Source organism: Oryctolagus cuniculus, chromosome 16 (genome assembly GCF_051225735.1).
Source record: "Oryctolagus cuniculus isolate XC-2025 breed Fujian yellow rabbit chromosome 16, ASM5122573v1, whole genome shotgun sequence".
NCBI classification, from domain to species: Eukaryota; Metazoa; Chordata; class Mammalia; order Lagomorpha; family Leporidae; genus Oryctolagus; species Oryctolagus cuniculus.
The window spans coordinates 75,083,853-75,110,968 of NC_142882.1; the positions used below are offsets into that span (position 1 = coordinate 75,083,853).

The 27,116-nt window shown below is 43.3% G+C and overlaps 1 protein-coding gene across 1 annotated transcript in view; it reads left to right on the top strand.

Moving 5' to 3' along the window:
* The window catches only part of LOC149121827 (uncharacterized), a 49,823-nt gene that overhangs the window by 10,074 nt on the left and 12,633 nt on the right, over nucleotides 1–27,116 (top strand). Inside the window, exon 3 of the mRNA XM_089315626.1 lies at nucleotides 2,390–2,495. Within this exon, the coding sequence (XP_089171752.1) occupies nucleotides 2,390–2,495 (106 nt within the window). The remainder of the gene's footprint in view (nucleotides 1–2,389; nucleotides 2,496–27,116) is intronic.

Consider the following 27,116-nt stretch of genomic DNA (forward strand, 5'->3'; position numbering starts at 1 on the left):
CCCTCTCCCCCTCCCTCTCCTGATTTCTCAGAAAGCACAGAGACAACTTAGTTTCAGTTTGGTGATATGCAACTTGAGCTTGATTGACTTTTATTTTAAAAATTACATTTTTTACACTTTTTTAAAGATTGACTTTTACCTATTTGAAAGGGAGAGATTGTCCACCTGCTGGTTAGCTCCCCAAATGGCCACCATGGCCTGGGCTGCAGGCAGAAGCCTAGAACTCCATCCAGGTCTCCCACATGAGTGGCAGGGGCCCAAGCACTTGCTTATCTTCCTCAGGCTCATCAGAACTTTCACATTCTTGAAATCTAAAATTCTATGTAGGAAGGAAGCTTTGCAAGTCAGGCCACTGGACCTGGTGAGGCCAGAGGGCCAAGTCTCCAATATTAGTTACTGGATGACTATTCCAAGGCACTGTGCCTATTAAGTGAACTGCCACTAGGTGGTGCTCTTGCTTGTTTGTTGTGATAAGATCCCTGCCTTTTTCAAAGAGGATTGATTTAAACCAAGTCAGGAAGGTTACAACTCTTTTAAAGCAAATGAACTGTCCCTCAATAAGGGTGGGGGGGGGGAAGGGGGAAGGGAGGGAGGGAGGGAATATCATTATGTCCTTAGAATTGTATCTACAAATCACATGGAATCTGCTAAAAACTAATTAAAAATTAAAATTAAAAAATTAAATAACTGTTGGCCTGAAGTGCACATGTTGTTTCAAACAAGAACCTAGGGAGGAGGAGCATTGTTAGGCTTCATTACAAATTATACTTGAGAATTAACACCTTTGTATCTTTTTAAAAGATTTTTATCTTTTTATTTGAAAGATAGAGTGACAGATTGACAGAGGCAAGGAGGGAGGGAGAATATCTTCCATCCACTGGTACACTCCCCAGATGGGCCCTACAGCCAGGCCTGGCCTCGGCTGAAGCCAGGAGCCCGGAACTCCATCAGGGTCTCCACAGGGCTGGCTGGGGTCCAAGCACTGGGGCCAGCTTTGCTGCTCGCCCAGGTGCATAGCAAGGAGCTGGATGGGGAGCGGAGCAGCTGGTACACAGATGAGCGTGCATATGGGATGCTGGCATGGCGGCTTCAAGTGCTGAGCCACTGGCTCCTCTCCTTTGTATCTTTGATTTAGAATTTCTTGAAAGAATCCTTAACCATACAATTAGGAAATTACCTATGAAATTCTTCAACTCCTTTTGGGAAACCTTACAAAAGGCTTTTAATTTGGAAGGAGGCCAGCACCATTTCCCTAGGGGCTATTTTGAAATGTATGGGAGCACTGTTGGTGGTCCAAGACTGGGAGAATCCACTTGTGCCTGGAGGATGGGCACCCGGATGCTGAACATCACGGAACAGGAGGCACTGTTCTTCCTGAATGCCAGTCGCAGCTCCTTTGGGAACCACCGAGTCACACGTCATCCAGGGACATCTTATAAAGCCCATTTTTTGAAAGCCTTGTATCAAAAAGGGTTTCTAGTTGGGATATATTAGTAGTTTTTCTACACTCTATTTATATGTGCAAACTTAATGGACTGCGGCACTCCAAACCTTTGCTTTAATAACAAACATAGCCTTCTGCTAGGCACGAACTCTGATAGCCCAACCAGTATCAATTTGATTTATCAAGTGAGTTAAATTAGTAATTTGCTCAGCAAGGTTGCACTGGTAGTTGAAATCAATTAATTAGATTTGTGAACAGAGTAGTTAGTGGTGCTCCGAGAGAAACACCACTGGGGACACATCTATCTCCCATTCTCATCGGGGGCTCCCCCTGGGTCCTCCAGCAGAGACAGTGACCCTACGGTGGCCAGCATTTGCCGCAGTATTTGCTCAGTGTTACCCTGAGTGCTTTGGGTGCAGTTTGTTCTGTGGCAAATGTGGAGGGCAGGAAGTAACCAAGTCTGTTTTCCTCTGTGAGTGCATTGTTCCTGGAAATATAATTATTCTGTTCATTTGCAATTGCCTGTCATCTAACAACACATTAGTCTAAGCCGAAGGATTTTTCTTGTTGGCTGCAAATGGCTGTGATCATTAACTTGTCACTCTAAACACACCGTGTCGGTTTTCCCCAGGAGTTCCAGGGTGCCGTATTAATAGTAGGGTTTACCGTGTTCTAGCACAAATTAGTGAGACTCACACGCTGCTTTGGGAGGACAGGGCTGAATTTCTTTGCTTAACATGATGCCATTTAAAATATTAGGTGGCCAGATGTGGAACACAAAAGACTTATTTAATTAACATATTTCACCTGATTATGCAAAATACTGAATAGTGACAAAAGAGCTTGAGAACAGGATTTGATTATTGTGGCCAAACTCCTGTAATGTTTTCTGGGGAAATTAGCTCCCAAAGCATGGCTGATGTGTTGTAAACTTTGTGCTCTAAGTTTCAGCTCCAGAGCAGGACGTGGTGAAGGTTGGCTGTCCTTCGCAGATGCTGGAGAGAGGCATTCTGGGATGCAGACAACACACACGGAAGCAGTCATCAGAAAGGTAGTGGAACTCCAACCACAACACCATCCTCCTCTTGTGTGCGGGACAGTACCCACAATGCTTCAGTAGTGAGGGCAAACTGGCAAGCTGAGTCTCTAGCGAGATGAGGAAGGGGGAGTGGACGTGTAATCAGAATCTTTTTTTTTTTTAATGGTCATTGGAACTTTCTTGGTCTTTCAAGGGAGTTAACGTGAGGCCCATTTAGGGAAGTTCTGCGTTCCGATGTGTACGTTCTGTGTGTTGAGAGTGTGTAGAAGATAAAAACGCACACGTGGTTAATCAAGGTGATGTGCTCAAATATGGTACTTGGTTAAAAAAAGTTTTAAAAGGGAGGAAATGGAAGTTTTGTGGGTACATCGCTGGTCTTCTGAGAAGGTGGCTGAGTGAGCACAGCTCTGCCTTTGTCCTCTCTGGGGACAGCCCACTTGAGCTGGGAGGACTTGAAGTTCAACTCCATGCCAGTGCTTACGTTCCTGTTGTCACGGGGGTTAGAAATCAGTCTGGAAACAAACATCCAAAATGACCTACTAGCACGAATCTACAGTCTCTGATGTATTGGACAGTCTTACTGGGGAAGCTCAGGGGAGGCCGGATACAATCTTGTTGGAGATGCCGGAGGACATTTATACATTAGACGTGGCCAGATTAGATTTGTAATTTGATGACTTACTTTTTCAGTTGGCCTTTTAAGAGAGTACAGTAGGATCAAGATTATGTAATGCTTTGATTTGTAATAGACAACGGAGCTTCTGACTCTTTTCATTTCCTTATTTCCCTCTCTCCAAACTGAACCTCACTTACTTACTCACTTGATGCTTGGCAGCTCCCACTATGAGCCAGCATTATAGGCCAACAGTAGTTTTTTTTTTAATGCTTATTTGTTTAGCAGGTAAATTATGATAACTAGTAGTAAGACAAAAAGATTAAACCAGTTCCCTTCCTCACATGGGCAGAAAGAAAATAATGAAAAAAGAGGAACAGAATTGCAAAGTTGAGATATAGATCTCTTAAGGAAAGAACCATAATAACAGTGCACTGTGATTTTTCCCAAATGCTACATTAGCATCATTGCATAGATTTTGAAATGCTGTGTTCTTATTTTCATCTGTTCAAAATATTTTCTGATTTCCCTTTTGGTTGCTTCTTTGACCTATGGATTTCCTAAAAGTGTGCTATTTAGTGTTCAAGCATTTGAAGATTTTCCAGGTTTCTTTCTGTTGCTTATTTGCTAATTTAGTTCCACTGGGGTCAGAAAGAATACTTTGTATGATTTGAATATTGTTTTTATTTATTTTTAATGCCTGCACAGAATGGAACTCTTTGGACTTGAGTAGTGTATTGCCAGATTAAATGAAATGAGCTGCTGTAACTCACAAATCTTTGTGGCTTCACGCAATAAATGTTTTCATATTTTTCCCAGCCCAGAGAGTGTTTGCTAGGCGACCTTTCTAGTGATGATTCAGGCAATTAACTGCTTCATTTAGTGGTGCTGTCACTGTCTCTTCCCATCTCTTCACTGGCGTCTCTGTACCTAGGTGCCCAGTGAGTGCAGAGAAAGAGCAGGGAGCTTATACAGGAAGCTCTAGAAGCTGATGTTGGAAGTTCCTTCCGCCACTTCCACTCGCTTTCTACTGGCTGTCACCCAATCAGGTAGCTCAGCCTCCCAGTCAGGAGGGCAGAAGATGTCGCTAGGTGTTCTCAGGAAGAGGAGGCAACAGATATGGAAGACGCTGGCATCCTGTGCTGAAGTACGTTCCTGATCATCTGGAATGAGGCTACCTTTGGTAAGTGTGGGGAGCAACTGAGACTAGACTAAATTACTGGAATTAAGACTTATTCTATGCATCTGCTCTCCCACAATATGGCGCTGGGGAGGAGTAAACTTCTACGCAGCTGCCTCTCGCCAATTTGACTGATAAGCTGCAGGAGCTGATCCTGCTCCTGATTGGAGGAGAGCAGCGTGCTCGGCGTGTGGGCAGCAGAGTTGGGATTGGTGGAAGAGGACTATAAAGGAGGAGAGAGACAACATGCACCAGGAACATCTGAAGGAACACCTGAGCAGCCCCCGAGAGAGCCGGCCGGTGGTGTGCCGCTCCCCCGCGGAAGTGGGGAAAGTGGCAGGGGGAACCGCCCTTCCACGGAGGTGGAGGGGTCGGCAGCCAACCCGGGAAGGGCCGAGCAGACAAAAGAACAGCGCAGGGTCCTGTGTTGTTCCTCCACGAATGGGGGAGCGACAGGAAAGGTGTATTCTTATATTCTTTGATCTTACAGAGTTTTGGAAGATACTGATTATTTTTATCTCTAAAATCTCTCAAGCGCTCTTCCTGTAAAACTGCAGGAAAGTGCAGTGAGTCTTTGTAGGCTTAATGCTCTCTGCTCACAAACCCAGTGGCTGTTCCTGGCTTTGGATGTTTCGTTTCTGCGACTGCAGGTTGCCCCCTTCATTGGATCTGGGTTGTGGCTCCTTTCTTCATCATCTACGAACACACAGACAGAGACAGACACTGGGTGGTAGTGAAGACCTAGCTGGATGGGCAAGGGGAATTCCAACATGGAAAAGACAGACACTTGCATTGCTGTTTTGACGTTCCTGCAACCAGGCTCTAGTACACAAGGCTCCACTGGTCATTTCCAGATGTTGGGATTGGGCCTCCTGGCATGAATGTCAAAACAACTCTAAGGCCATCCCCCACCTCCCAAATTTTCTGTGTCTTTCCCCAAAGCACTTACATAAACAAACAATCCAAACAACTGTTTCTCAACTGCCAGAAGAATTCAACAAAATGTTCCCTTGATACAACCAAAACCACTGGCCAACTTAGCAACCAAAGAACAAAACCAACAGGAAGCAACCTCTTTTTGCCAGAGGGGAGCATCTTTTTCCTAATTGCGCTGGACAGTTTCAGCCCTGTGAAGACTCAACATTTGCTATACAACACCCTTTGGTTATTGATTTGTCCCTCAAAAAAGCTTTTAAGTAATTCCCCCAAGTAACAGTTTTATCCTCTCACTTCCTTAAAAAAAGCCACTTTTCCTGTCTTTGCATTTGTTGTTTGATTCCCTTTGTCATTTCCCCCTGTTACTCCAGTATTATGTCTAATAAGAATTCCAGAATTTTAAGACATTGTTTGCAAAGTGAAGGAAATCTGAGTTTTCAGTCTTCAACTCTGGCAGATTCTCAACCTGCTCTGCATATTAGAATCACTTGGGGAGCTTCTCAAACCCTTGGCCCTTGGCCCTTGGCCCTTGGCCCACACTCCAGACCAATAAAACTTGATTGGGAGCTGGGACAGGAGGTAGATATAAAGGTCTTCATGTGACTTCAATGTATTGCCAAGATGGGAGGCTTACGGAATTGGACAGATCCATCTTCAATTTTGAGGAGTTAACTTTTAGATTATGGTTAAATTGCAATAAGATATATGCGCTTTGCAGAGCAGAGTGTACCTTGAGAGCCATTTCTCTTGGGAAATAGCCTGCAATTCTCTTGGATTGGCACTGTTTGAAGATGCTGACACTGGGATATGAAGTATTGACTTCCAGAGGGAGTTAGACTTCTGTTTTGTCTGCAAGCAAAAGCATCAACCACAGTAATAATTTGTCAAATTTTCACCCTTCCAACCTGGGTCTGAGTTCCTTTACCAGGTGAATTTTGTCTGGTAATTAAAACACTTCACAGTAAATACAACTTAAAGACAAGGATATTTTATTGAATTTCACCTGGCTAAGGTGATTAGCAAGTTGATAAAGCTTAGAATCCTCGATAGGAAGGAAATATAAGGATGATGAAATAATTGCATAGATACCTAAACTCTCAGCCCACCCACTGTAGTATTAGTCAAGCCCACTCTGTGCTATTAGTAAGTTAATTCCAACACTGCTTTTCTGAGCCCCAGGTTATCTACTCAAAACAGTGAAAGTTGTCTGAATTCCATGAATTTCACCTTTTGCATAATTCAGTATTTACAAAGGAATTGGAGAGTGACATGATAATGCCTTTGGATGTCTTTCTTAGCCAAGAAGTACTTCCAGTTCCTACCTGTCAGGGACTGGTAGAGGGGTTGTCTTCCTCCTGTTGTGGCTCCCAGTCTGTTATTTCTTATCTGTTTGGAATCAGCTCATCTTAGTTCCCCAATTAGAAATTTTCAACATAGTTAACATAACTTGCTTCTCACTTTGGAATATCTTTCAGGTGTTTTGCTTCCTCTACTGTTCAACTACCATGCTTAAAAAAAAAAAAAAAAAACAACGATTTTTTTGAAAGGCAGAGTGACAGCGAGGATGAGACAGGGAGAGAGAGATTGTCCATCTGCTAGTTCACCCCCCAAAAGGCCATGATCATAGGGTCTGGGCCATAGTGGTCTCCCGGGACGCAGGGATCCAAGTACTTGGGCCATCTTCTGCTGCCTTCCTAAGCACATCAGCAGGGAGCTGGCTTGGAAGCAGAGCAGTGGGACTGGAACTGATGCTATGATGTGGGATGTCAACATCATAGGCTGTGGCTTAACCTGATACACACAATATTGGCACCTCGACTGCCACTTGGTGTGGATCAGGCCTTTGCCCCTGAACTTCTTAGCTGATGTCCCAGCTCTGTCAGACTCTGACTTGTTCATTAGCCCTTGTTGACTACTTGTTTACTTGTCTACTTGAATTTTAACTTCTTGGACAATTCTAACACAGCCACAAATTTCACATTCCTAAGCTGGCTTCCTAAGGCCTTTCATAAGCAGAGCTTCTAATTCTCTGACATATTTCCTACTGTACCAGCCTCCAGATTTTTCCATAGGAAAGTCTTACATTTATTTTATTTTTTATTTATACAAAGTGAACACATTTTATGTATTTCATATATACAGGTTTAAAAACATAATGCTCCTTCTCGCCCCACCCTCTTTCCCTCACTCTCACTCTCTCTCCTCCTGTCTTATTTTCTTTTAATTTTTACAATGGCACACTTTCAATTTACTTTATAATTATAAGCTTAACCCTCCACTAAATAAATAACTCAACAAGTGGTAAGTAGAAAAACAACTGCTGTTTCTCAAGTATCCTCAAGATATTATATAAATAATAATCAAATCTCAAAATGTCAATTTCACTCATATACATTACATTTTTTGTACTTTGTATATTAGTTAGAAATTAGAAATTGGGGAAAATATGTGAAGTTTGTCTTTTTGAAACTGACTTTTTTCATTAAGCATAATAGTTTCCAGTTGCATCCATTTTGTTTTGAAAGACAGGATTTCATTCATTTTATGGCTGGGTAGTATTCTATTGTCTATATATACCACAATTTCTTTGTCTAGTCATTAGTTGTTAGACATCTGTGTTGATTCCATATCTAGCTCTTGTGAATTGAGCTGCTATAAACAAGGGGATGCAGATAACTCTTTCTTATGCTGGTTTCATTTCCTTTGGGTAAATTTCCAGAAATGGAATAGCTGGGTCATATGGTAGATCTATTTTCAGATTTCTGAGAAATCCCCTTACTATCTTCCATAATATTTGTACTGTTTACATTCCCACCAACAGTGTTTTGGGGTACCTTTTCCTCCACGTCCTCACCAGCATTTGTTATTTTTTGATTGTTGGATGATAGCTATTCTAACTGAGGTGAGGTGAAACCTCATTGTGGTTTTTGTTCACATTTCCCTGATGGCTGGTGATCCTGAGTATCTTTTCATATGTCTGTTCATATCCTTAGCTCATTTCTTTTTTTTAAAGTTTTTATTTAACGAATGCATTTTTCATAGAACAACTTTAGGAATATAGTGGTTCTTTCCCCCATACCCACCCTCCTACCCTGACTCCCATCCCACCTCCCTCTCCCTCTCCCATCTCCTTCTTCATTATGGTTCATTTTTAGTTTGATTTTTTTATATATGGAGGACAAACTCCATGTTAAGCACAGATTTCAACAGTTTGCACCCACACATATAGAGTACACTTTGAGAACAAGATTTGCAGTCAATTCTCATAGTACAACTCATTAAGGATGGAGGTCCTACACGAGAAGTAAGTGCACAGTGACTTCTGTTGTTCCATTAACAATTAAAACTCTAATTTATGATGTCAGTGATCACCTGAGGCTCTTGCCATTGGCTGCCAAGGCTATGGAAGCCTTTTGTGACCACAGACTCCATCGGTATTTGGAGGCATCCAGAAGCAAAGTGGAAGTTCTCTCCTCCCTTCAGAGAAAAGTATATCCTTCTTTGAAGGCCCTTTCTTTCCACTGAGGTCTCATAGAGATCCTTTGTGTAGAATATTTTTTGCCACAGAGTCTTGACCTTAGCCCATTTCTTAACTGATTACTTGTTTTATTGTTGTTGAGTTTCTTGAGCTCCTTGTATATGCTGGTATTAATCTTTTATCAGATGTATAATTTGCAAATATTTTCTCCCATTCTGTCAGTTGCCTCTTCAATTTGTTGAGTGTTTCCTTTTCTGTACAGAAGCTTCCTGGCTTGATGTGATCTCGTTTTCTATTTTTGCCTGTATTGCCTGTACTTCTGGGGTTTTGTCCAAGAAGTCTTTGACTATGCCAATGTTTTGCACTGTTTCTCCTATGTTTTCCTCTAGAAATATGATGGTTTCAGATATTAGATTTAGGTCTCTGATCCATTGTGAGTTGATTTGTGTATAGAATGTAAGGCAGTTTTTTTTTTTAAAGGGTTATTTATTAGGCCAGTGCTGTGGCTCACTAGGCTAATCCTCTGCCTTGCGGCGCCGGCACCCCAGCTTCTAGTCCCAGTCGGGGGAACCGGATTCTGTCCCGGTTGCCCCTCTTCCAGGCCAGCTCTCTGCTATGGCCAGGGAGTGCAATGGAGGATGGCCCAAGTGCTTGGGCCCTGCACCCCATGGGAGACCAGGAGAAGCACCTGGCTCCTGCCATCGGATCAGCGTGGTGCGCTGGCTGCAGCGCGCTGGCCGCGGCGGCCATTGGAGGGTGAACCAACGGCTAAAGGAAGACCTTTCTCTCTGTCTCTCTCTCTCACTGTCCACTCTGCCTGTCAAAAAAAAAAAAGAGTTATTTATTTATTTGAAAGGCAGAGTTACAGAGAGGCAGAAGCAGAGGCAAAGAGAGAGAGAGAGAGAGAGGGAGAGAGAGAGAGGTCTTATATCCGCTGGTTCACTCCCCAAATGGTCGCGATGGCCGGAGCTGCACCAATCTGAAGCCAGGAGGCAGAAGCTTCTTCCTGGTCTCCCATGTGGGTACAGAGGCCCAGGGACTTGGGCCATCTTCTACTGCTTTCCTGGGCCATAGCAGAGAGCTGGATCAGAAGTGGAGCAGCCAGGACTTGAACCAGTGCCCATTAGGTTGCAGGTTTCACCTGCTGAGTCACAGCGCTGGCCCCAGTAGGTAGGGGTTTTGTTTCATACTTCTGTATTCAGAGATACAGTTTTCCTAGCACCATTTGTTGAAGAGACTGTCCTTTCTCCAGGGATTGATTTTAGCTCCTTTGTGAAAGATTAGTTGGTTGTAGATGTGTGGATTAATTTCTGGGGTCTGTAATCTGTTTTGATTGATCCACATGTCTATTCTTCTGCCAGTACTAGGCTGTTTTGATTATAACTGCCTTGTAATATGTCTTGAAATCTGGTATTGTGATACCTTGAGCTTTATTTTTTATTGTTTATGATTGCTTTAGCTATTCAGGGTCTCTTGCAATTACATATGAATTTTAGAATGAAAGTCATATATTTTCTTTTTTTAAGATTTATTTATTTATTTGAAAGTCAGAGTTACACTGAGAGAGGAGAGGGAGAGGGAGAGGGAGAGAGAGAGAAGTGTCTTTCATCTGTTGGTTCACTCCCCAATTGGCTGCAACAGCTGGAGCTATGCTGATCCAAAGCCAGGAGTCAGGAACCAGGAGCCTCCTCTGGGTCTTCCCATGTGGGTGTAGGGGCCCAAGGACTTGGACCACCTTCTACTGCTTTCCCAGGCAATAGCAGAGAGCTGGATTGGAAGTGGAGCAGCTGGGTCTTGAACCGGCACCCATATGGGATGCTGGCACTCCAGGCAGCAGCTTTACCCGCTTTGCCACAGCGCTGGCTCTGAAAGTCGTATATTTTCAAAAGAGGGAATGGGATACTTAATGATAACTATTAGTTATCTTGAACATTGCTTTCAGTGCAGTGAAATTCTCTGAAGATCAAGTCTAGTTGATTTATTAAAATACAATTCATTCATTTCCCCTGGAACCTATTGCTCTTGCCTTGGGTAAATCACTTTGTCACTTGTCTGGCTACAAAGGTATGATGGTAACTCCTCATTTCCATTCTGTCCTTGTAACAGTGAGCAGTCCAGGGAGATGTAGACAAGCAGGATTCTTGACAAGTGATGAAGAGAAGATGCTATCGTTTTTGAGATGCACGTACAGCTGACTGATTGGAGAACAGCTCCTCCCACCCCAGAAAACAGCACTAGGGTCCCTGTCTAGTGTGTCTGCCTCTCAGTCCTCCATCTCCAGGGATGTGGCCAGTTCTCAACTCCACTGAGGGGGGCAGGCTCAGGTGATCAAGTCTTCTACTTTATAAGCTACTCTTCCCAGCTCTTTGGACCCAGGGTGAGTAGATAGCATCCTAGTCTACTTAGGGAGCTGTAACAAAATGCCATAGGTCAGATAGCTTCTTAACACATTTATTTCTCATAGTCCTGGAAGCTGCAAAGCCCAAGATCAAGGTGCTGGCAAATTTGGTGTCTGGCAAGGGCCTGCTTTCTGGGATACAAGGCTTCTAGCTGTGCCATCACACAGTGGAAGGGGATTTCTCTGGTCTTGTCAGGCCCTTGTAAGTGCACTAATCCCAATCTCAAGGGCTCCACTTTGATCATCTAATCACCTCCTAATCTGATCACACTGGGGATTAGTTTCAACACAGGGATTGAGGGTAGGGGGAACCACAGGCATTCAGACCACAGCAGACCATCAACCCAAACATAGGGAAACCACAGAGCTGGGCCAGTGGACTACAGCGGGGTGGAGTCAATTATATTTACTCATCAAGGCATCTGCGCTAAGTTATACGGCTACCTGTTAATGGTAGTAACAGAAGGTACAAAGGAAATGCACAAAAACGCACAATTGCCTCAGCATTTTGCAGTTTGCTTTATCTATGGCGTTCATCACCACCTTCTTCTCTTTCTTCTTTTTCTATCTTCCTCAGTATTTGTTTGTTTATTTGAAAAGCAGAGTGACATAAAGGGAGAGACAAAGAGAGAAATATTTCATCCACTGGTTCAACAGCCAGGGATAGGCCAGGCCAAACCCAGGAGCCAGGAACTCCATCTGTCTCGTGCAAGGGTGGCAGAGACTCAAGGATTTGAGCCAACATCCTTATCCAGCACAATGCTGGATAAGAAGTGGAGCAGCTGGGACTCAAACCGACACCCTGAAGGGATGGTAGTGTTGCAGGTGGTGTCTTAGTCCACTGTGCCACAACACAGGCCCTATCTTCCATTAACTTTCTAAAGCAAATCCTGTGTATCATGTTATTTCATCAGTTTTTCTCTAAATGCTTCATTATTTAAAAACAGTTTTATGGAATTAATAGTAATTTTTAAGTATAATCTTATACCCAGTACATATTCAAGATGTCTCAATCAGAAACCAGAAGCCAAGAACTTCTGGGTTTCCCATGTAGGCACAACACTGGGCCATCCTCCCCTGCTTTCCCAGGTGCGTTAGCAGGGAGCTGGATTGGAAGTGGAGCAGCCGGGACTCGAACCGCCGCCCATTTGGGATGTTTGGCATCACAGGTGGGGACTTTACCTGCTGTGCCACGTTGTTGGCCCCCATCTTGTAGCTTCTTTAACCTTTTAAGGGTTAAACTTTTTATTCTAATTCTTACATTTTCTAGGGAGGGAGAGTTAGAGGCTTGACTGAATATTCAGGCATTATTTTGGGGCAAGATTACATGAAAGCTACTGTTGTAGGTTTTGTGTTGGGTCATGTTCTGCAGCACATCCTGGGGTTGTCCTGCTTGTAGAAATGCAGAGGCATGTTAGGTATGGCCACATACTGTCTGCCCCTCTCCCTGTGGACAGGTGGACACCCTCTCCTCCCTTCAGTCTGGTCAGCTCTTGTGTCCTACTGGGCCTTAGAACCCTACACTGGTAGCCACAGGGACAGGTTCTAAGAAACTTGGCTAAAGCTGCTTTGGGGAAGCTGCTCTGTCTGTGGCTCCCCCATCCTCTTTTTCTACTCCTACTCTCAGAGAGCATTTTTATTAACTCTTGATTTACCCTCCCATTGCCTATTTATGAAAATCTACATATATAAACATATATAATCTTCTTTATCCCTTTTAAAATATAATACTATCCATAGTATATCATACATTGCTTTTTTTTTTTCACTTTGCAGTATAACCCAAGCATCATTCCATGTCAGTAAAAAATGTTCTCACTCCTTTCTCTGGCTGTGCATTCCTACATTGTGCGGCTGTCTGAGAGTCTGCTCCACCAGTCCCCTTTTGCTGGAAGTTGGGTTGTTCTCAGCTTTAACCTTTTACAGATGATGCCACAATGGATCTTGTGGTATGACTACCGCTTGGTGCTTTTGCCAGCATGTCTTTGAGCTATATTTCCAGGAGAGAGATCGATGTGTTTTCAGAAGGGCATGTGTATGTGTAATGCTGCTGGCTGTGGTCAGCTGAAACTGGGGAAAGCAAAGGGAGACTTACAGGAGAGTTGAGAAGGCGACGGAAGTTTGGAAATGACGACAAACGTGGAGACCCAGAGGAAGCTTGTGGTGGTTCCCCAGAGGGCCATGGAGGGCAGGCAGTTGCCAGAGCTATCCGAGTATCCCATGGGGGCCAGGTCCCTACTTGGGGTCCAGTACACCTGCATCCTTAAAAAATTATCCCTTCCCCCCTTCCCCCTCCCTCCCCCTCCCCCCCTTCCTTCTCTCCTTCCCTCCTTCCTTCTGCCTGCCCATCCGTCCGTCCGTCCGTCTGTCTTTCTGTCTTTCTCTTTCTTGTGACCTAATTGGGTCTGTGGGCCTCGGCCCCAAGAGTCTCACTGGAATACTCACACAGTAACCTTCTTTGAAAAGGTTCTGCCATGATTATGGAAACTTCACCCAGTCTCCAATATTTTCTGATGAAAAATTTCACACTGCAAAATTGAAACAATAGTGCAACAAGTGTTTCTGTGTCCATGACTCAAATTCAACAATTACAAATCTTTTTCATTTGTACTTTTTTTTTTTGTGAGAGTATTTGGAACAGAGTTTTAGATATGATATTTCAGTCCCTGAGTACTTCGTATGCATTTCCTAAGAATAAGAACATTTTCCTTAACAGGCACTCTTATCAGAATTAACAAAATCAGCAATAACTTCCTAATATCCCCTGATAGCTCATCCATATTAAAGTTTTCCCATTATTTGCAGAATTTTGTAGCTCCCTTTTTGTTCAAGGCATACTAGAATAATGTACTACATTTGCTAAATATATATATGAAATATCTAATTATTGTATCTATATTCTATCATGTGAGTATACATCAGAATGTTCATGGAAAATACAATTAAAAGATAAGTTTATTTTGGTACAAAATTTGTGAAATCCATATTTTTTTTTTGACAGGCAAAGTAGACAGTGAGAGAGAGACAGACAGAAAGGTCTTCCTTTTCCATTGGTTCATCCCCAAAATGCCGCTACGGCTGGCTTGCTGCACTGATCTGAAGCCAGGAGCCTACTTCCTCCTGGTCTCCCATGCGGGTGCAGGGCCCAAGCACTTGGGCCATTCTCCACTGCCTTTCCAGGCCACAGCAGAGAGCTGGACGGAAAGAGGAGCGACCGGGACAGAATTCGGCGCCCCAACCGGGACTAGAAGCCAGGGTGCCGGAGCTGCAGGCGGAGGAGGATTAGCCTACCACGGCGCCGGCCCGAAATCCACATTTATTTGCAGTTTGCATGAACCTCATGAAGGCACCCTCACATAGATAAGCCATGAATTCATGTTAAGGAAATATGTTTAATATGCATCAAGTGGGATATGTCCACAGAGAACATGCGATAGGATATAAAATCAATGCACAAAAATCAACAGCCTTTGTATACACAGGCAATGCCATGGCTGAGAAAGAACTTCTAAGATCAATCCCATTCACAATAGCCACAAAAACAATCAAATACCTTGGAATAAACTTAACCAAGTTAAAGATCTCTACGATGAGAATTACAAAATCTTAAAGAAAGAAATAGAAGAGGATACCAAAAATTGGAAAAATCTTCCATGCTCATGGATTGGAAGAATCAGTATCATCAAAATGTCCATTCTCCCAAAAGCAATTTATAGGTTCAATGCGATACCAATCAAAATACCAAAGACATTCTTCTCAGATCTGGAAAAAATGATGCTGAAATTCATATGGAGACACAGGAGACCTCAAATAGCTAAAGCAATCTGTACAACAAAAACAAAGCCAGAAGCATCACAATACCAGATTTCAGGACATACTACAGGGCAGTTGTAATCAAAACAGCATGGTACTGGTACAGAAACAGATGGATAGACCAATGGAACAGAATTGAAACACCAGAAATCAATCCAAACATCCATAGCCAACTTATATTTGATCAAGGATCTAAAACCAATCCCTGGAGCAAGGACAGTCTATTCAATAAATGGTGCTGGGAAAACTGGATTTCCACGTGCAGAAGCATGAAGCAAGACCCCTACCTTACACCTTACACAAAAATCCACTCAACATGGATTAGAGACCTAACTTTATTAAGTTTTATTAAAAAAAGTTTTAAATTCCTAGTGAATAAATTTTATCATCTATGGAGAAGACCAAATGATTTTTCTCCCTTTATATCTTAATATGAGTATAACAAATTTTATATTAATGTATTTCCAATATAAACTATTTCCTTTCAAGTCCACTTGGTCATGCTATGTTTTGATAAGGTTGCTGTTGGGTTTTGTTTGCTAATATTCTACTTAAGATTTTTTCATTGCTGTGAGTGTGAGTGGTTCCTGGTTTTCTGTGTGTGTGTATATGTGTGTGCATGCATATGTTTGTGTGTAGTGTTTATTAGATTTTTATTAAAATGTTACACCCATGTCAAACTCTTGGAGTTTTCTTCAATACCTGTGTTTTGGAACATTCTAAATAAATTGGTATTAGTCACCTTTTGGGTATTGGTGTGTTTCCTCTGTGGCGGTTTTATACACCTGGTATTTTCAAGGGAGTAGCAATAAACTTGATTATTGTTGCTGTTTCTTCTATTAAAAAGCGACATATTTAAACATATTTTTAAAAATATTTCTGGGGTTAGTTTTGCTATATGAAGTTTTGTTAGGAGATCACCAATTTCATTGCAGTTTTCAATGCGTTCATTTTTTGACATACATGCAAATAATGTCTTGATTCTTAATTTGTCCTGTGAAGAGTTACTTCCTCATTGCAATTTAATATTTTGAGTCTATGTGATTTGGAGTGTCCCATTCTCTTGATGAGGTGACTAGACTAATTGTTTATTTTTTCAAATCCTTTCAAATATCTTTTAAATTTTAAATTATTTTTAATAATATTAAGTTATGCTTTCATTTATTCCTTCTGAGTTTTGAGTTAATTACTTTCTTATTCTAACTTTTTGAGTTGAGTGTTTAATTGATTTTCATCTCATTTATATTTAATGCGACTGATTTCCCTCTAGTCATTGCTTTAATTATACTCTATAGATTCTGATTTGTGATATTTATGTAGAAATTTTTTAGAAATTTTAGTATGTATTTCTACTTCAATCCATGTGAAATATTGAGTTTTTAAATTTCCAAGTGGAAGGGCCTTTAAAACATTTATTATAAATTTCTGGTTTATTGCACTGATGATTATATAATATTTTTGACTGTCTTTACTCTGATAATATTTAGGAAGATTTTCTTTGTGACTAAATATATGGTCAATTTTTATTAGTATCCTGTGTTTACTTGGAAACCAAAGTGATGTTATCTAAGTTTAGTCTATTCTTGCTTCTCCCATAACTTCTCCCATAGCTTCTGAGTTTTTTTTCAGTATTTAGTCATTTATTTTAATTTTATTCAGAAAGAGACAGTGACAAAAGATACACAGAGAGACAGACATACGGAGGGAAAGAGTTCAATCCATCCATCCCTTGGTGCAGCCCCAAAAAAAGGCTTGCAACAGACAGGGCTGGGCCAAGCTGCAGCCAGGAGCCTGGAACTCAGTCTAAGTCTCTCCAATATGGGTGGCAGGGACTCTAGGACCTCTCTTATCACCTGCTGCCCCCCAGGGTACATTAGCAGGCAGCTGGACTGGGACTCAAAACAGGCACTCTGATGTGGGATGTGGGTATCTGAAGTGGTGCTTTAATTTCTAGGGCAAATTCTTGTCCTGCATTTGCGTTTTGAAGCTTGCTGTTAATGTCACTTGGGAACACTAGATATATTATATAAATCATGCCCTTAAACATTAAAACTTGTCCTTGTCTTGTTTCATACCTTTTGGGTTGAAGTTTACACTGCCAGATACCCAGATCTCCAGGTTTTGTTTGTACTTTCCTACACTTTGATCATCCATTTAGCTTTAGCCTCTCTGAGTCCTTTTAAATGTGTCTCAAATTTTACAATTATGTTTTTTTGTGAGTCAGTCTGAACATTTAAAAAAGTCTTCTTATTATGAAAGTAATGAGTGATTACTGTAAAACAATTGGGAGCTACAGAAAATATAAAGGAGAAAAAAACAGGCACTTCTAATTCTCTACTCCAAGGACAACTACTGTAGGCATTTGGTTGTATTTCATTTCATTACTTTTCTGTTCTTTATTAAATATTTGTTATGACGCATTTCTGTTTGGTGTGGTGCCTGTTTTAAGAGAGTGCTATTTTTTAGGATGAACTGCATTTCCATTTGTTTTTGGAACCATTGAGTGCAATGTACTCACTTTTTCTGTGCTCTCACATTCAGGTACTCAGAATGCCCACTGATAGATTTATCCTGAAGTTCTCATATGAGTTTTTTTTTTTTTTTTTGACAGGCAGAGTGGACATTGAGAGAGAGAGAGACAGAGAGAAAGGTCTTCCTTTGCCGTTGGTTCACCCTCCAATGGCCGCCGCGGCCAGCGCGCTGTGGCCGGCGCACCGCGCTGATCCGAAGGCAGGAGCCAGGTGCTTCTCCTGGTCTCCCATGGGGTGCAGGGCCCAAGCACTTGGGCCATCCTCCACTGCACTCCCTGGCCACAGCAGAGAGCTGGCCTGGAAGAGAGGCAACCAGGACAGAATCCAGTGCCCTGACCGGGACTAGAACCCAGTGTGCTGGTGCCACAGGAGGAGGATTAGCCTAGTGAGCCGCGGCACCGACCTCTCATATAAGTTTTTTTAAAAAACTACCATTGGCTTTCTCATGAAACATTTGAGTCTTGCACATTTTGTGGTTAGGTGGAGTGTACCCTGTGCTCTGCTGGGCTTTTGACTGGTAGGTCAAGATTAGTAGAGAGAGCGTGTAATACATCTCTACACTGGGACTATATTGAAGGGAAGGGTGCTATTAAGATTTAGCTCAGGATAAGAGGCATAAACTGAGACGATCCTGGGCACACTGGGTTCTCCTAATCACGATGGAGATGAGAAGCTCCATGCTGGGGTTACCACCCCATGTTCCTTCTGCCGGGCTGCCTTCATTCTCATACAGCTGAGAAAAATGGGGTTTTGGATCTTCTCCGTCTCTCTCTTGCTCTTGGGCTCGCACGTGCTCTCTCTTGCTCTCTCGCTCTCTCACTCTCTCTTGCTCTCTTTTGATGCACACATTCTTCTCTTTCAGACATACAATTGTTGTCTAGTTGATATTGTCATAAGTCAACTCAATGTAGCACTCACCAGTTGAGAATCTGTGGTTGTGATCATTATTGATCTTGTTTTTCAATTTCTGTTCTGGTCTTCACGATGAGGGCGTAGTGTCTGAGAAAGTTCTTGGAAATCAGCTTGTGTCTCTGCTCCTCATCTTGCTGGCTATAAACTTGATCTCTTCTTTGCTCCTGTGGCCTTTGTCAGAATCTCATGTTCTTGCACTGTACCCTGGCACTCAGCAGACACTGCAGGCATCCACACCAGGTTCCTGAATCTGAGCAGCATCTGCGAGCTCAAACATATCGTTACTCTTGGTTACTGCACATTCAACTTTATAAGCCCCAGTAGGCACACCAGGCTGATTGTTAAAGTAGATAATGATGATTTGTGCCTACTTGGCATAATGTTGGTGCCAGCAATTACAAAACAAAGGAAAGAGCTAAAAAGTGTAATAAATACTAGATATGGTCAGATTTTTTTCTGCAGCTAAGATGGTTATCGAGATAGCTGTACCATAAGCAACAGATGTATCAGTGTTGATTCTCTTGTTTACATTTTTAGTATTGAGGAAGTCCTGAAGAAGCTTCTGAAGCTTGGCAATGTGGGTAGGGCCACCGAGCAGACAGCCATGGACCTATGATTTGTCCTTGTTGACTTGATGTAGGGTCTCTTCACAGGATTCAGCAAGCCACAAAACAACTTGGATTTCAATTTCACATTGATTAAACACTTGATGTAGATACCTCCAGTGTCTGCTAAACACAAGGGTATTTTGAAAGAGGATAAGGTTATGACAAAGGGCACTCAAGTAATGAAGAGATTGAAGTGGAAGTGGAAAAATACAAAGACAGAGAAAATTAATCTATGCTTTGTGCTGAAAAGCATTTGTTTAGCTTGTTTATCAGCCTTCTCATTCTAATGTCCTTTTTTTATGTTACACTTGACCTTGCCACTGAAATTGTTGATCTTTTGTTAAGGAAGTCGTTTCCACCCAAGCAGATGTCTCTAGCTGAAGAGTGCACATCAAGGATTCTGTCTTCAGGGGAGAGCAAGGCTACATCAAACGTGCTACTCCTGTGCCCAGGATCAACACATTTTGTTTGGCAGTGAATGTTCTGTCAAAGCCGTAAGCAATGGTGGTGGCAGTTGGCTTGTTGACAATGCAGAGACCAGTGATGTTTCTAGTGTTGTTTGTGCTCTAGCACTGGGAGTCATTAAAACGATGCTACTGTGAAAATCCCCCAGTTTGACAAAGTTGGCTTCTGTAATTTCATTTATCTTCTTCACACCAAAGTTTAGGTAGAAGTTTTCAATCCCTTCCTTTTATATTCCATTACAACCTTTGGCCTGCCTATCTTTTGGAGAATGAATAATCACATTGGTGTCCAGTCATGTGCTTAGCACCAAAAGTCATATTGTGGGGTTCATGATAACTTGATCAATGATCAATCATTTTACTGCCTGTAAAGGTGACATAGCATGGATGATCTTCCTTTCTGTAAGCTCCGGAATGGTCTGAACCTCCTCTTCCGGGGAGACACCCTCTTCGTAACAGGTTGCATAGTAACGGCTGGTGTGGGATTAGTGCCAGCTGCAGGTGTCTTCAGTATGATGCTTCAGGGGTTGGTGGAACTCTTCAGGGACAGACAGCAGAGATGCTGCTGCACGCCATAGCGTGAAGACGCGAATATGCACAAAGAACCGAATGATGAACCCGACTCTCGAATTCAGCATCTCCTCATGTGTCACATGATACTTTCTGCCAAGTCATTTAAAATGTTGAGTGTAGCTGTGTTTTTCTTGCTTGTTGTCATCTTTGACTTGTGTTTCTAACTCAGCATTTGTGGGATTTGTAGGCTGCTATGTATATATTGCTAATTCCTGTACTGTTGTAAATCCTTCCATTGTTGGATTATATTTGAATTTATTTATTCATTTTCCATGTTCCTGGTTATTTGTTAATAGGATGCATCCATTTTTTATTATTAAAAACAATGCTGTTGTGATTATGAAAGCAAGGATCAACAGATTCAATTATATTAAAATAGACATTGTATCAAAAACGTCTTAAGGAGATAGAAAAGACAGTGCGTAGAATATATTTGAGGCGCATAAAACCACCAGCAGAGTGTTAGTGTTCAGGTTGCATAAGGAAATCCTACAGATCAAAATGAAGAATATAAAAGTCTTAGTAAAAATGGGAAAAAGTTATGAGACACTTTACAGAAGAGCATAAGAGTAAACCTGAATGACCAATAAAAATGCTGAAAGATGTGCTCTCTCACTTACAAATCAAGAAGAATGCAAATAAAACCCACAATAACTATACTCTTCACACTAAAATTTAGACATGAAGCCCAAGTGCTAGTGAAGATATAGATTGATGAAAACCCATTTTGCCTGTCTCAAGGATGTTGAAATTTGTACATTGATGAGGAGAGTGAACTGGCACTACCTGTAAGACCAGTTTTAAGAATACCACTTGGAGCTGGCACTGTGGCATAATAGTTTGAGACTCTGCCTGTGGTGCTGGCATCCCATATGGGGCCCCATTCATATCCCAGCTGCACCTCTTCTGATCCAGCTCTCTGCTGTGGCCTGGGAAAGCAGTGGAAGATGGCCCAAGTCTTGGGTCCCTGCAACCACGTGGGAGACCTGGAAGAAGCTCCTGGCTCCTGGCTTTGGATCAGCTTAACTCCAGCCATTGTAGACATTTTGGGAGGGAACCAGTAGATGGAAGACCTCCCTCTCTGTCTCTCTGTCTCTGTGTGTGTCTGTAATGCTGCCTCTCAAATAAATAAATATCTTTAAAAAAATACCACTTGCTCAGTACTTCTATGTTAAGGATGTACCTGAGAGAAACTCTTACCCAGGCATTCAGAGAAAGGCTTTCAAATGCCCTTGATGATATTTGGTTTTAATGAGCATTTCTGTGTTAGCAAAAATTTATATCATTCAGCTCACACTAACTTTTAAACTAGAATGATTATTTTCATCTTTAATTCAGTGAATGTGTGTTAATATATAAATCGATCAGCAAAAACTCAGTGGTTCTAACTGGTCATTTTCTTTTAAATGTATTATATGCCTGCCACATGTTAGGTGCTGGAGTGGGTAAGGCAGAGTAGCCACTGATTGTTACTTCTAAGCTTTTGAAATTTACACAGTTACTCCTCTTTCTGTTCATATGAACACCTCTGTGCCAGAAGGTGATTTCTGGCTCTTGAGGGCGTGGCACGTTATCTGGATTACGCTGCCCGTGTTTGCTGCCATGAGCATCGAGGATGCTCCGTGATCACGGGTCGCTGGTGAGCAGTGATGCAGCTCTGCCTGCCCGTCCTCTGGGCTCTCGTCTGTGCAGATACATTAAAGACATCCATCTCGTCACTAGCAGGAAATGAATAAACAGACGCAGAATGGCTGGTGAAATTAGGAGGCTCAGACGAGAAGCGTTCCCTGAAGTTCCATCTTCTGGAGCTGTTCCATCCCCAGCTGCTGAGATGCAGGGGAAATAAGAATAATAAAATACAATGAAGGAGGAAGAGAAGAGGAAGCGTTTCTGTATGCTCTTAAGTGCACCAGCTAATGCAGTGCCTTTCAGAGAGAACATGAAATGCATTTTAAAAAGATTTTTCTTTAAATCAAAGAAGGATGTTGACATCATTTACATCCTAGGTATCAAAAACTGTATTCGATGTGTGTCAGAGAAACTCATTTTTACATTCTACTTATTCACCAAATTTTTGAACACTTCTCTCTCAGTTGGCGAAGTGGATTTTAATTATATAAATCTGATTTCAGAGCTGTCAGTGTCGATCTCATCAAACCCACTAGAATGGCAGAAATACTGCAGGCAAGTAATGTCTTCTATTATTACATATATTCTATTGATCCATTATTTAAGAATAATTTTGTGTGAACTTTTAGGCAAAATCACGTCAGTGTCCAGGCAGTATAAACTCCCTACTGTGACAAAGTGATCACTGGTCTGTGGCGTGCCTGTCCCGCTGAGCCCTTCTGGATTTTTCCTGTTCTGAGAAGTAGTAATGAGGTGCAAGAATACATCTTGATTTTCCTCCAAACAAACTGGTGAGATTCAGGAGATGGTCACCAGTACCCAGAGCGAGACTTTGTTCATTTCACAGCAACCATGTGTGGCAGAGAGAGAGCCAATAAACACTCAGCATGTTACACCTTCCCTGATCTTTATAGAACACTTTGGTAGAACGTGTGCTGTCCACCATGGCCTCCTTTGCCCTATTGCTGCTGAACTTGGACTACATCTGGGGGTCATGGGGTGAGAAGGTGTCTCTTCTGTCCTGATACACTGTATGTCATTCCCACTCTGCAGAAGCAGGATTCGCTATCCGGATCAGTGACACACACACGCACGCACGCACGCACGGCAGGAAATGATTGTTATATAATGAGGCTTTCTCCACAGGCGAGCAAGGCTTAAGAGAGGAAAGAAAGGAGAGTGACTTGGGGTTCTTGTGGTGGGTAGTGTTTGGGCCTGGGCTGAGAGTACCTGCACCTAAGCAGATATTTAGGTATCTTGGATTTCCTGCTAGAGCCAAAGGAGGGAGCCCTGGAGATTTGTTATGGGCTTGTGCAGATGTGGGGCGTGGCAGGAGGTGTAAAAGATGTCATCCATCAATAGGGGGAGTCTCTGTTACACTGTGTGTGCCCCTGCTTCTAAGAGGCAGATCACAGTCCTCACATACGTCAGGTTGCTCGGAAATCGCTGTCCCTTGATGTTCAGTGTGCAGGAAATCATTGCTTCTTTCACATGGGCTACTTGTCTCTATTTATTGGTAACATCATGCATTATATTAAACTTTCTCTAAATTCGACCTTTCCATGTTTTCAATTGCCTGAGCTCTCCAGTACTTACTGAGTTCAAGTGAAGCAATAAAATACACACTTCTTAACCCAATCTGGTGAAGCCATTGAAAAACGCTTTCAATCCTAGGCTGAGCAGGACATCTGGTTCTGAGCCACACACTACTCCCAGAATCCCTGAGGGGCAGATGATGTAGGCAGAAGAAAGCAGGGAGGAAAGAGGGCTTTGTTACCTCCTAGAGAAGTGGAAAAACAAAACATTACAGTAGCAGAGAAGGTCTTTCTTCCTCTCCTTGGCGAGGAGGAAAGGTTTGTAGACAGGTGGAGGAAGGGAACCAGAGAGGAGGACGCTGGGGCTCATGGCAGCTGTGGTTGGGAAGCCATTGTGCACAGAGAGACGGATGGATGTGTCCAGACTCGCCATAGGCAAAGCTCTGCCCTGGGACTGGACCAGGCTCCTCGTCCTGGGAACAGAGTGGCTCAGCTCCAACACCAGGGGCTTTTCTGGACCATGGCTCAGCAGAAAGATGATGAGAAGCTAACAAAGGCTCTTAGGAAGCTCACGAGGCTAGGGAAGAAGATGAAGGACAGGAGACTCACAGACAATGTTAACTAGAAATATAAGGAAAGGGGGAAACTTGCTAGGAAAAAAAAACATGGAATTGATACTTCGTGGAGTCATGCTTGATATCAGCTAGTGATGGATGCATAGAAGTGGAGAAGATGGGGCACAGTAGGTCAAGCCACTGCTGGCGATGGCAGCATCCCGTATTGGAGTGCTGCTCTGCCTTCAATCCAGTTCTCTGCTAATGTGCCTGGAAAAGCAGTGAATGATGGTCCTAGTGCTTGGACCCCTGTCATCCACATGGGAGACCTGGATGAAATTCCAGAATCCTGGCTTCTGGCTGGCCCAGCCCCAGCCAGTGTGGCCATTTGGGGAGTGAATCATCAGATGGAAGATTTTTCTCTCCCATCTATCCTTTTTTTTTTTTTTTTTGACAGGCAGAGTGGACAGTGAGAGAGAGAGACAGAGAGAAAGGTCTTCCTTTGCCATTGGTTCACCCGTGCCGCAGCCAGTGCACCGCGCTGATCCGATGGCAGGAGCCAGGCGCTTCTCCTGGTCTCCCATGGGGTGCAGGGCCCAAGTACTTGGGCCATCCTCCACTGCACTCCCTGGCCACAGCAGAGAGCTGGCCTGGAAGAGGGGCAACTGGGACAGAATCCGGTGCCCCAACCGGGACTAGAACCCGGCGTGCCGGTGCTGCAAGGCGGAGGATTAGCCTAGTGAGCCGTGGCGCCAGCCTCTCCCATCTATCCTTCTCTTTCTCTCTTTCTGTGTTACTGTGCCTTTCAAATACATATTTACATACATACATACATAAATCTTTTTGAAAAGATACCAAGTAATTCTCAGGAGAAAAATAGCAAGATAGTTGGGCACAAAATTCTAAATTATATTCATTTACATACTCATTCATTCAAAAACATTTTTATTGAGTGCTTATTATGTTTGGTGCCTTGTTTTAGGCACAAAGAATAAAATGGGAAAGATGACAAATCTATCTTCCAGAAGTTTATGGTTGAGTCTAGTGCCTGGAAGAACAGAAGGTTGAAAATTACACAGGGGCACACCCAGGAGAATCCAGGGATAGAACAAAACTGATTTGCCTACACTTTAGGAAAGGGAATACATTTTTTTTTTGAAATTTATATCTTACTCTGGATATATTTTTCTAGAAACCAAACATACTTTTTATAAGTCTTTATAGCCATGAGTCACTTGATGATAGGGATGCAGTCTGAGAATGTGTTGGTGATTTCATTGTCAAGGGAGCATCAGAAATGGTACTTATAAAAACCGTGGATGATGGCCGGCGCCGTGGCTCAATAGGCTAATCCTCCACCTTGCGGCGCCGGCACACCGGGTTCTAGTCCCGGTTGGGGCGCCGGATTCTGTCCCGGTTGCCCCTCTTCCAGGCCAGCTCTCTGCTATGGCCAGGGAGTGCAGTGGAGGATGGCCCAGGTGCTTGGGCCCTGCACCCCATGGGAGACCAGGAAAAAGCACCTGGCTCCTGGCTCCTGCCAGGATCAGCGCGGTGCGCCGGCTGCAGTGGCGGCCATTGGAGGGTGAACCAACGGCAAAGGAAGACCTTTCTCTCTCTGTCTCTCTCTCTCACTGTCCACTCTGCCTGTCAAAAAAAAAAAAAATAAATAAAAAAAAAAAAAAAAAAAAAACCGTGGATGACGTCACTCTGTCATATAACCCTATGGGACTTCCACTGTATATGCAGCCTGTTATTGTCTGAAAAGTCACTACATAGCACAGGACTGCATAGCAATGCAACGTAAACCTCAGTGAGGGGCTTCCCTCCAGCCCTTGAGGCCTACGTAGCAAGGATGTGGAGCTCAGTTCTCTGTGAACGTCCAGAGGCGGGAGAGGGGCAGGGCTGACGCATGATCTTAGAGTCACCCTTCTCTGGAGTACGGCTCCTCACTGGCCAGCTCTTGCCTGGAACTCCGCCTTTTCCTCAGGTTCTGCCTCTGCACACCAAGCAGTCTTCACACACAAGGAAAAATAGTCACCAAGATTAAGCAGAGGTTCCTGACTCCAGCCCTGTCGATATTTTGGGCTGGAGAGATTCTTGATCTTGGAGTTTGTGCCATGCATTGTATGGTGTTTAATATCCTGGGTCTCTGCTCGTGAAATGGAATTGGCAACCCTCCCTCAAACCCCGAATTGTGACAACCAGTTAATAATCACCTGGCTTATATCATATACCAACTGTTCTTTACCTTGAAGTGCGGTTCTGACAATGGCAGTGGTCTGGTGGGGGGATTGTGGCGTGGATCTTGAGTATAGAAAAGCACTGGTCCAGGGTCACCCTGTTGGGCTACTTAGGAGGGAATGGTTCCACTGTGTCTTGTCAACAGCACCCTGTGTGCATTCTGTGTGAATGGCACTCCCGAGAAATGTCTCAGTAGTTACCTGCCCAATACACAGCTGCCCTTCTGTCTGCCATGAGAGACCCAGGCACTGAGGTGTCGTGAGGGGTAGCCCAGACACAGCTGCAGATTCATCTGTAGTGTCCCCAGCCTTCCCTGTCAATATGTCTTGGCTTTCTTCCCTCCTGCTTCTGCCCTCCAGTTTCTTGCACCTACTGCCCTCCTGACAGCGACAAATTTCTCTGTTAGCAAATGTCCACTGTGAATTACTGTCCTGGGTCTGAGGGGCCCTGATAAAGGACTGAATTTCTAAGGGTGGAAACGCTGGCCCTATCACACCTGGTAGTAGTGACAATGATAGTATTTGTTAGCTCGGCAACTGCTTACTGCATGCCAGTTTTTTTGCTGGAAATGTGTGCTTCATTTAGGATTAACTGTTGTTTTAGGAGGTGAGTGGGGTCATCATTCCCACAGAGCTGTGCTAAGTAGCAACAGCTTACGGATATGGTGATGGAGCTTCTCAAATCATACGATGTATGTCCTCATGGTGCCGGTACCCACTTCTGCACTGGGTCTAAGTCTAGCCTTGCCCATTCTGATCACTAAGACAGAGACAGGGAACCAAAGTCGCACCTATGCTCACTTTCAGGGGTCAAGGTTGGGGCTTGGGGAAACTGGGGGAAATCACCAGCTGGCTGACCGTGGGACAGTCTCAAAGCCAGACTCCAGCCAGAAGGGATGTTACTCGGGCAGCTAGAAATTGAATCAGGGTGGAGGGTGAGGCCAGAGTGGGCCTGGGGTGGGGAGAATAGAAGCCCTGAGGGGCCTAAAGTCTCCAACCGGAAGCTAAGAAGATCCAAAGGCAGATGTGGAAATGAGGTGCAGTGTGACCTAAGATGTGGTTCCGTGTCCAGGTCACCAGAGTGCTCATTGCTGCCTGTCTCAGCAGCTGGCTATGCTGGGAGAGTAGGCCTGACGAAGTCACAGGCAGAGGATTGGGCCAGCCTCACT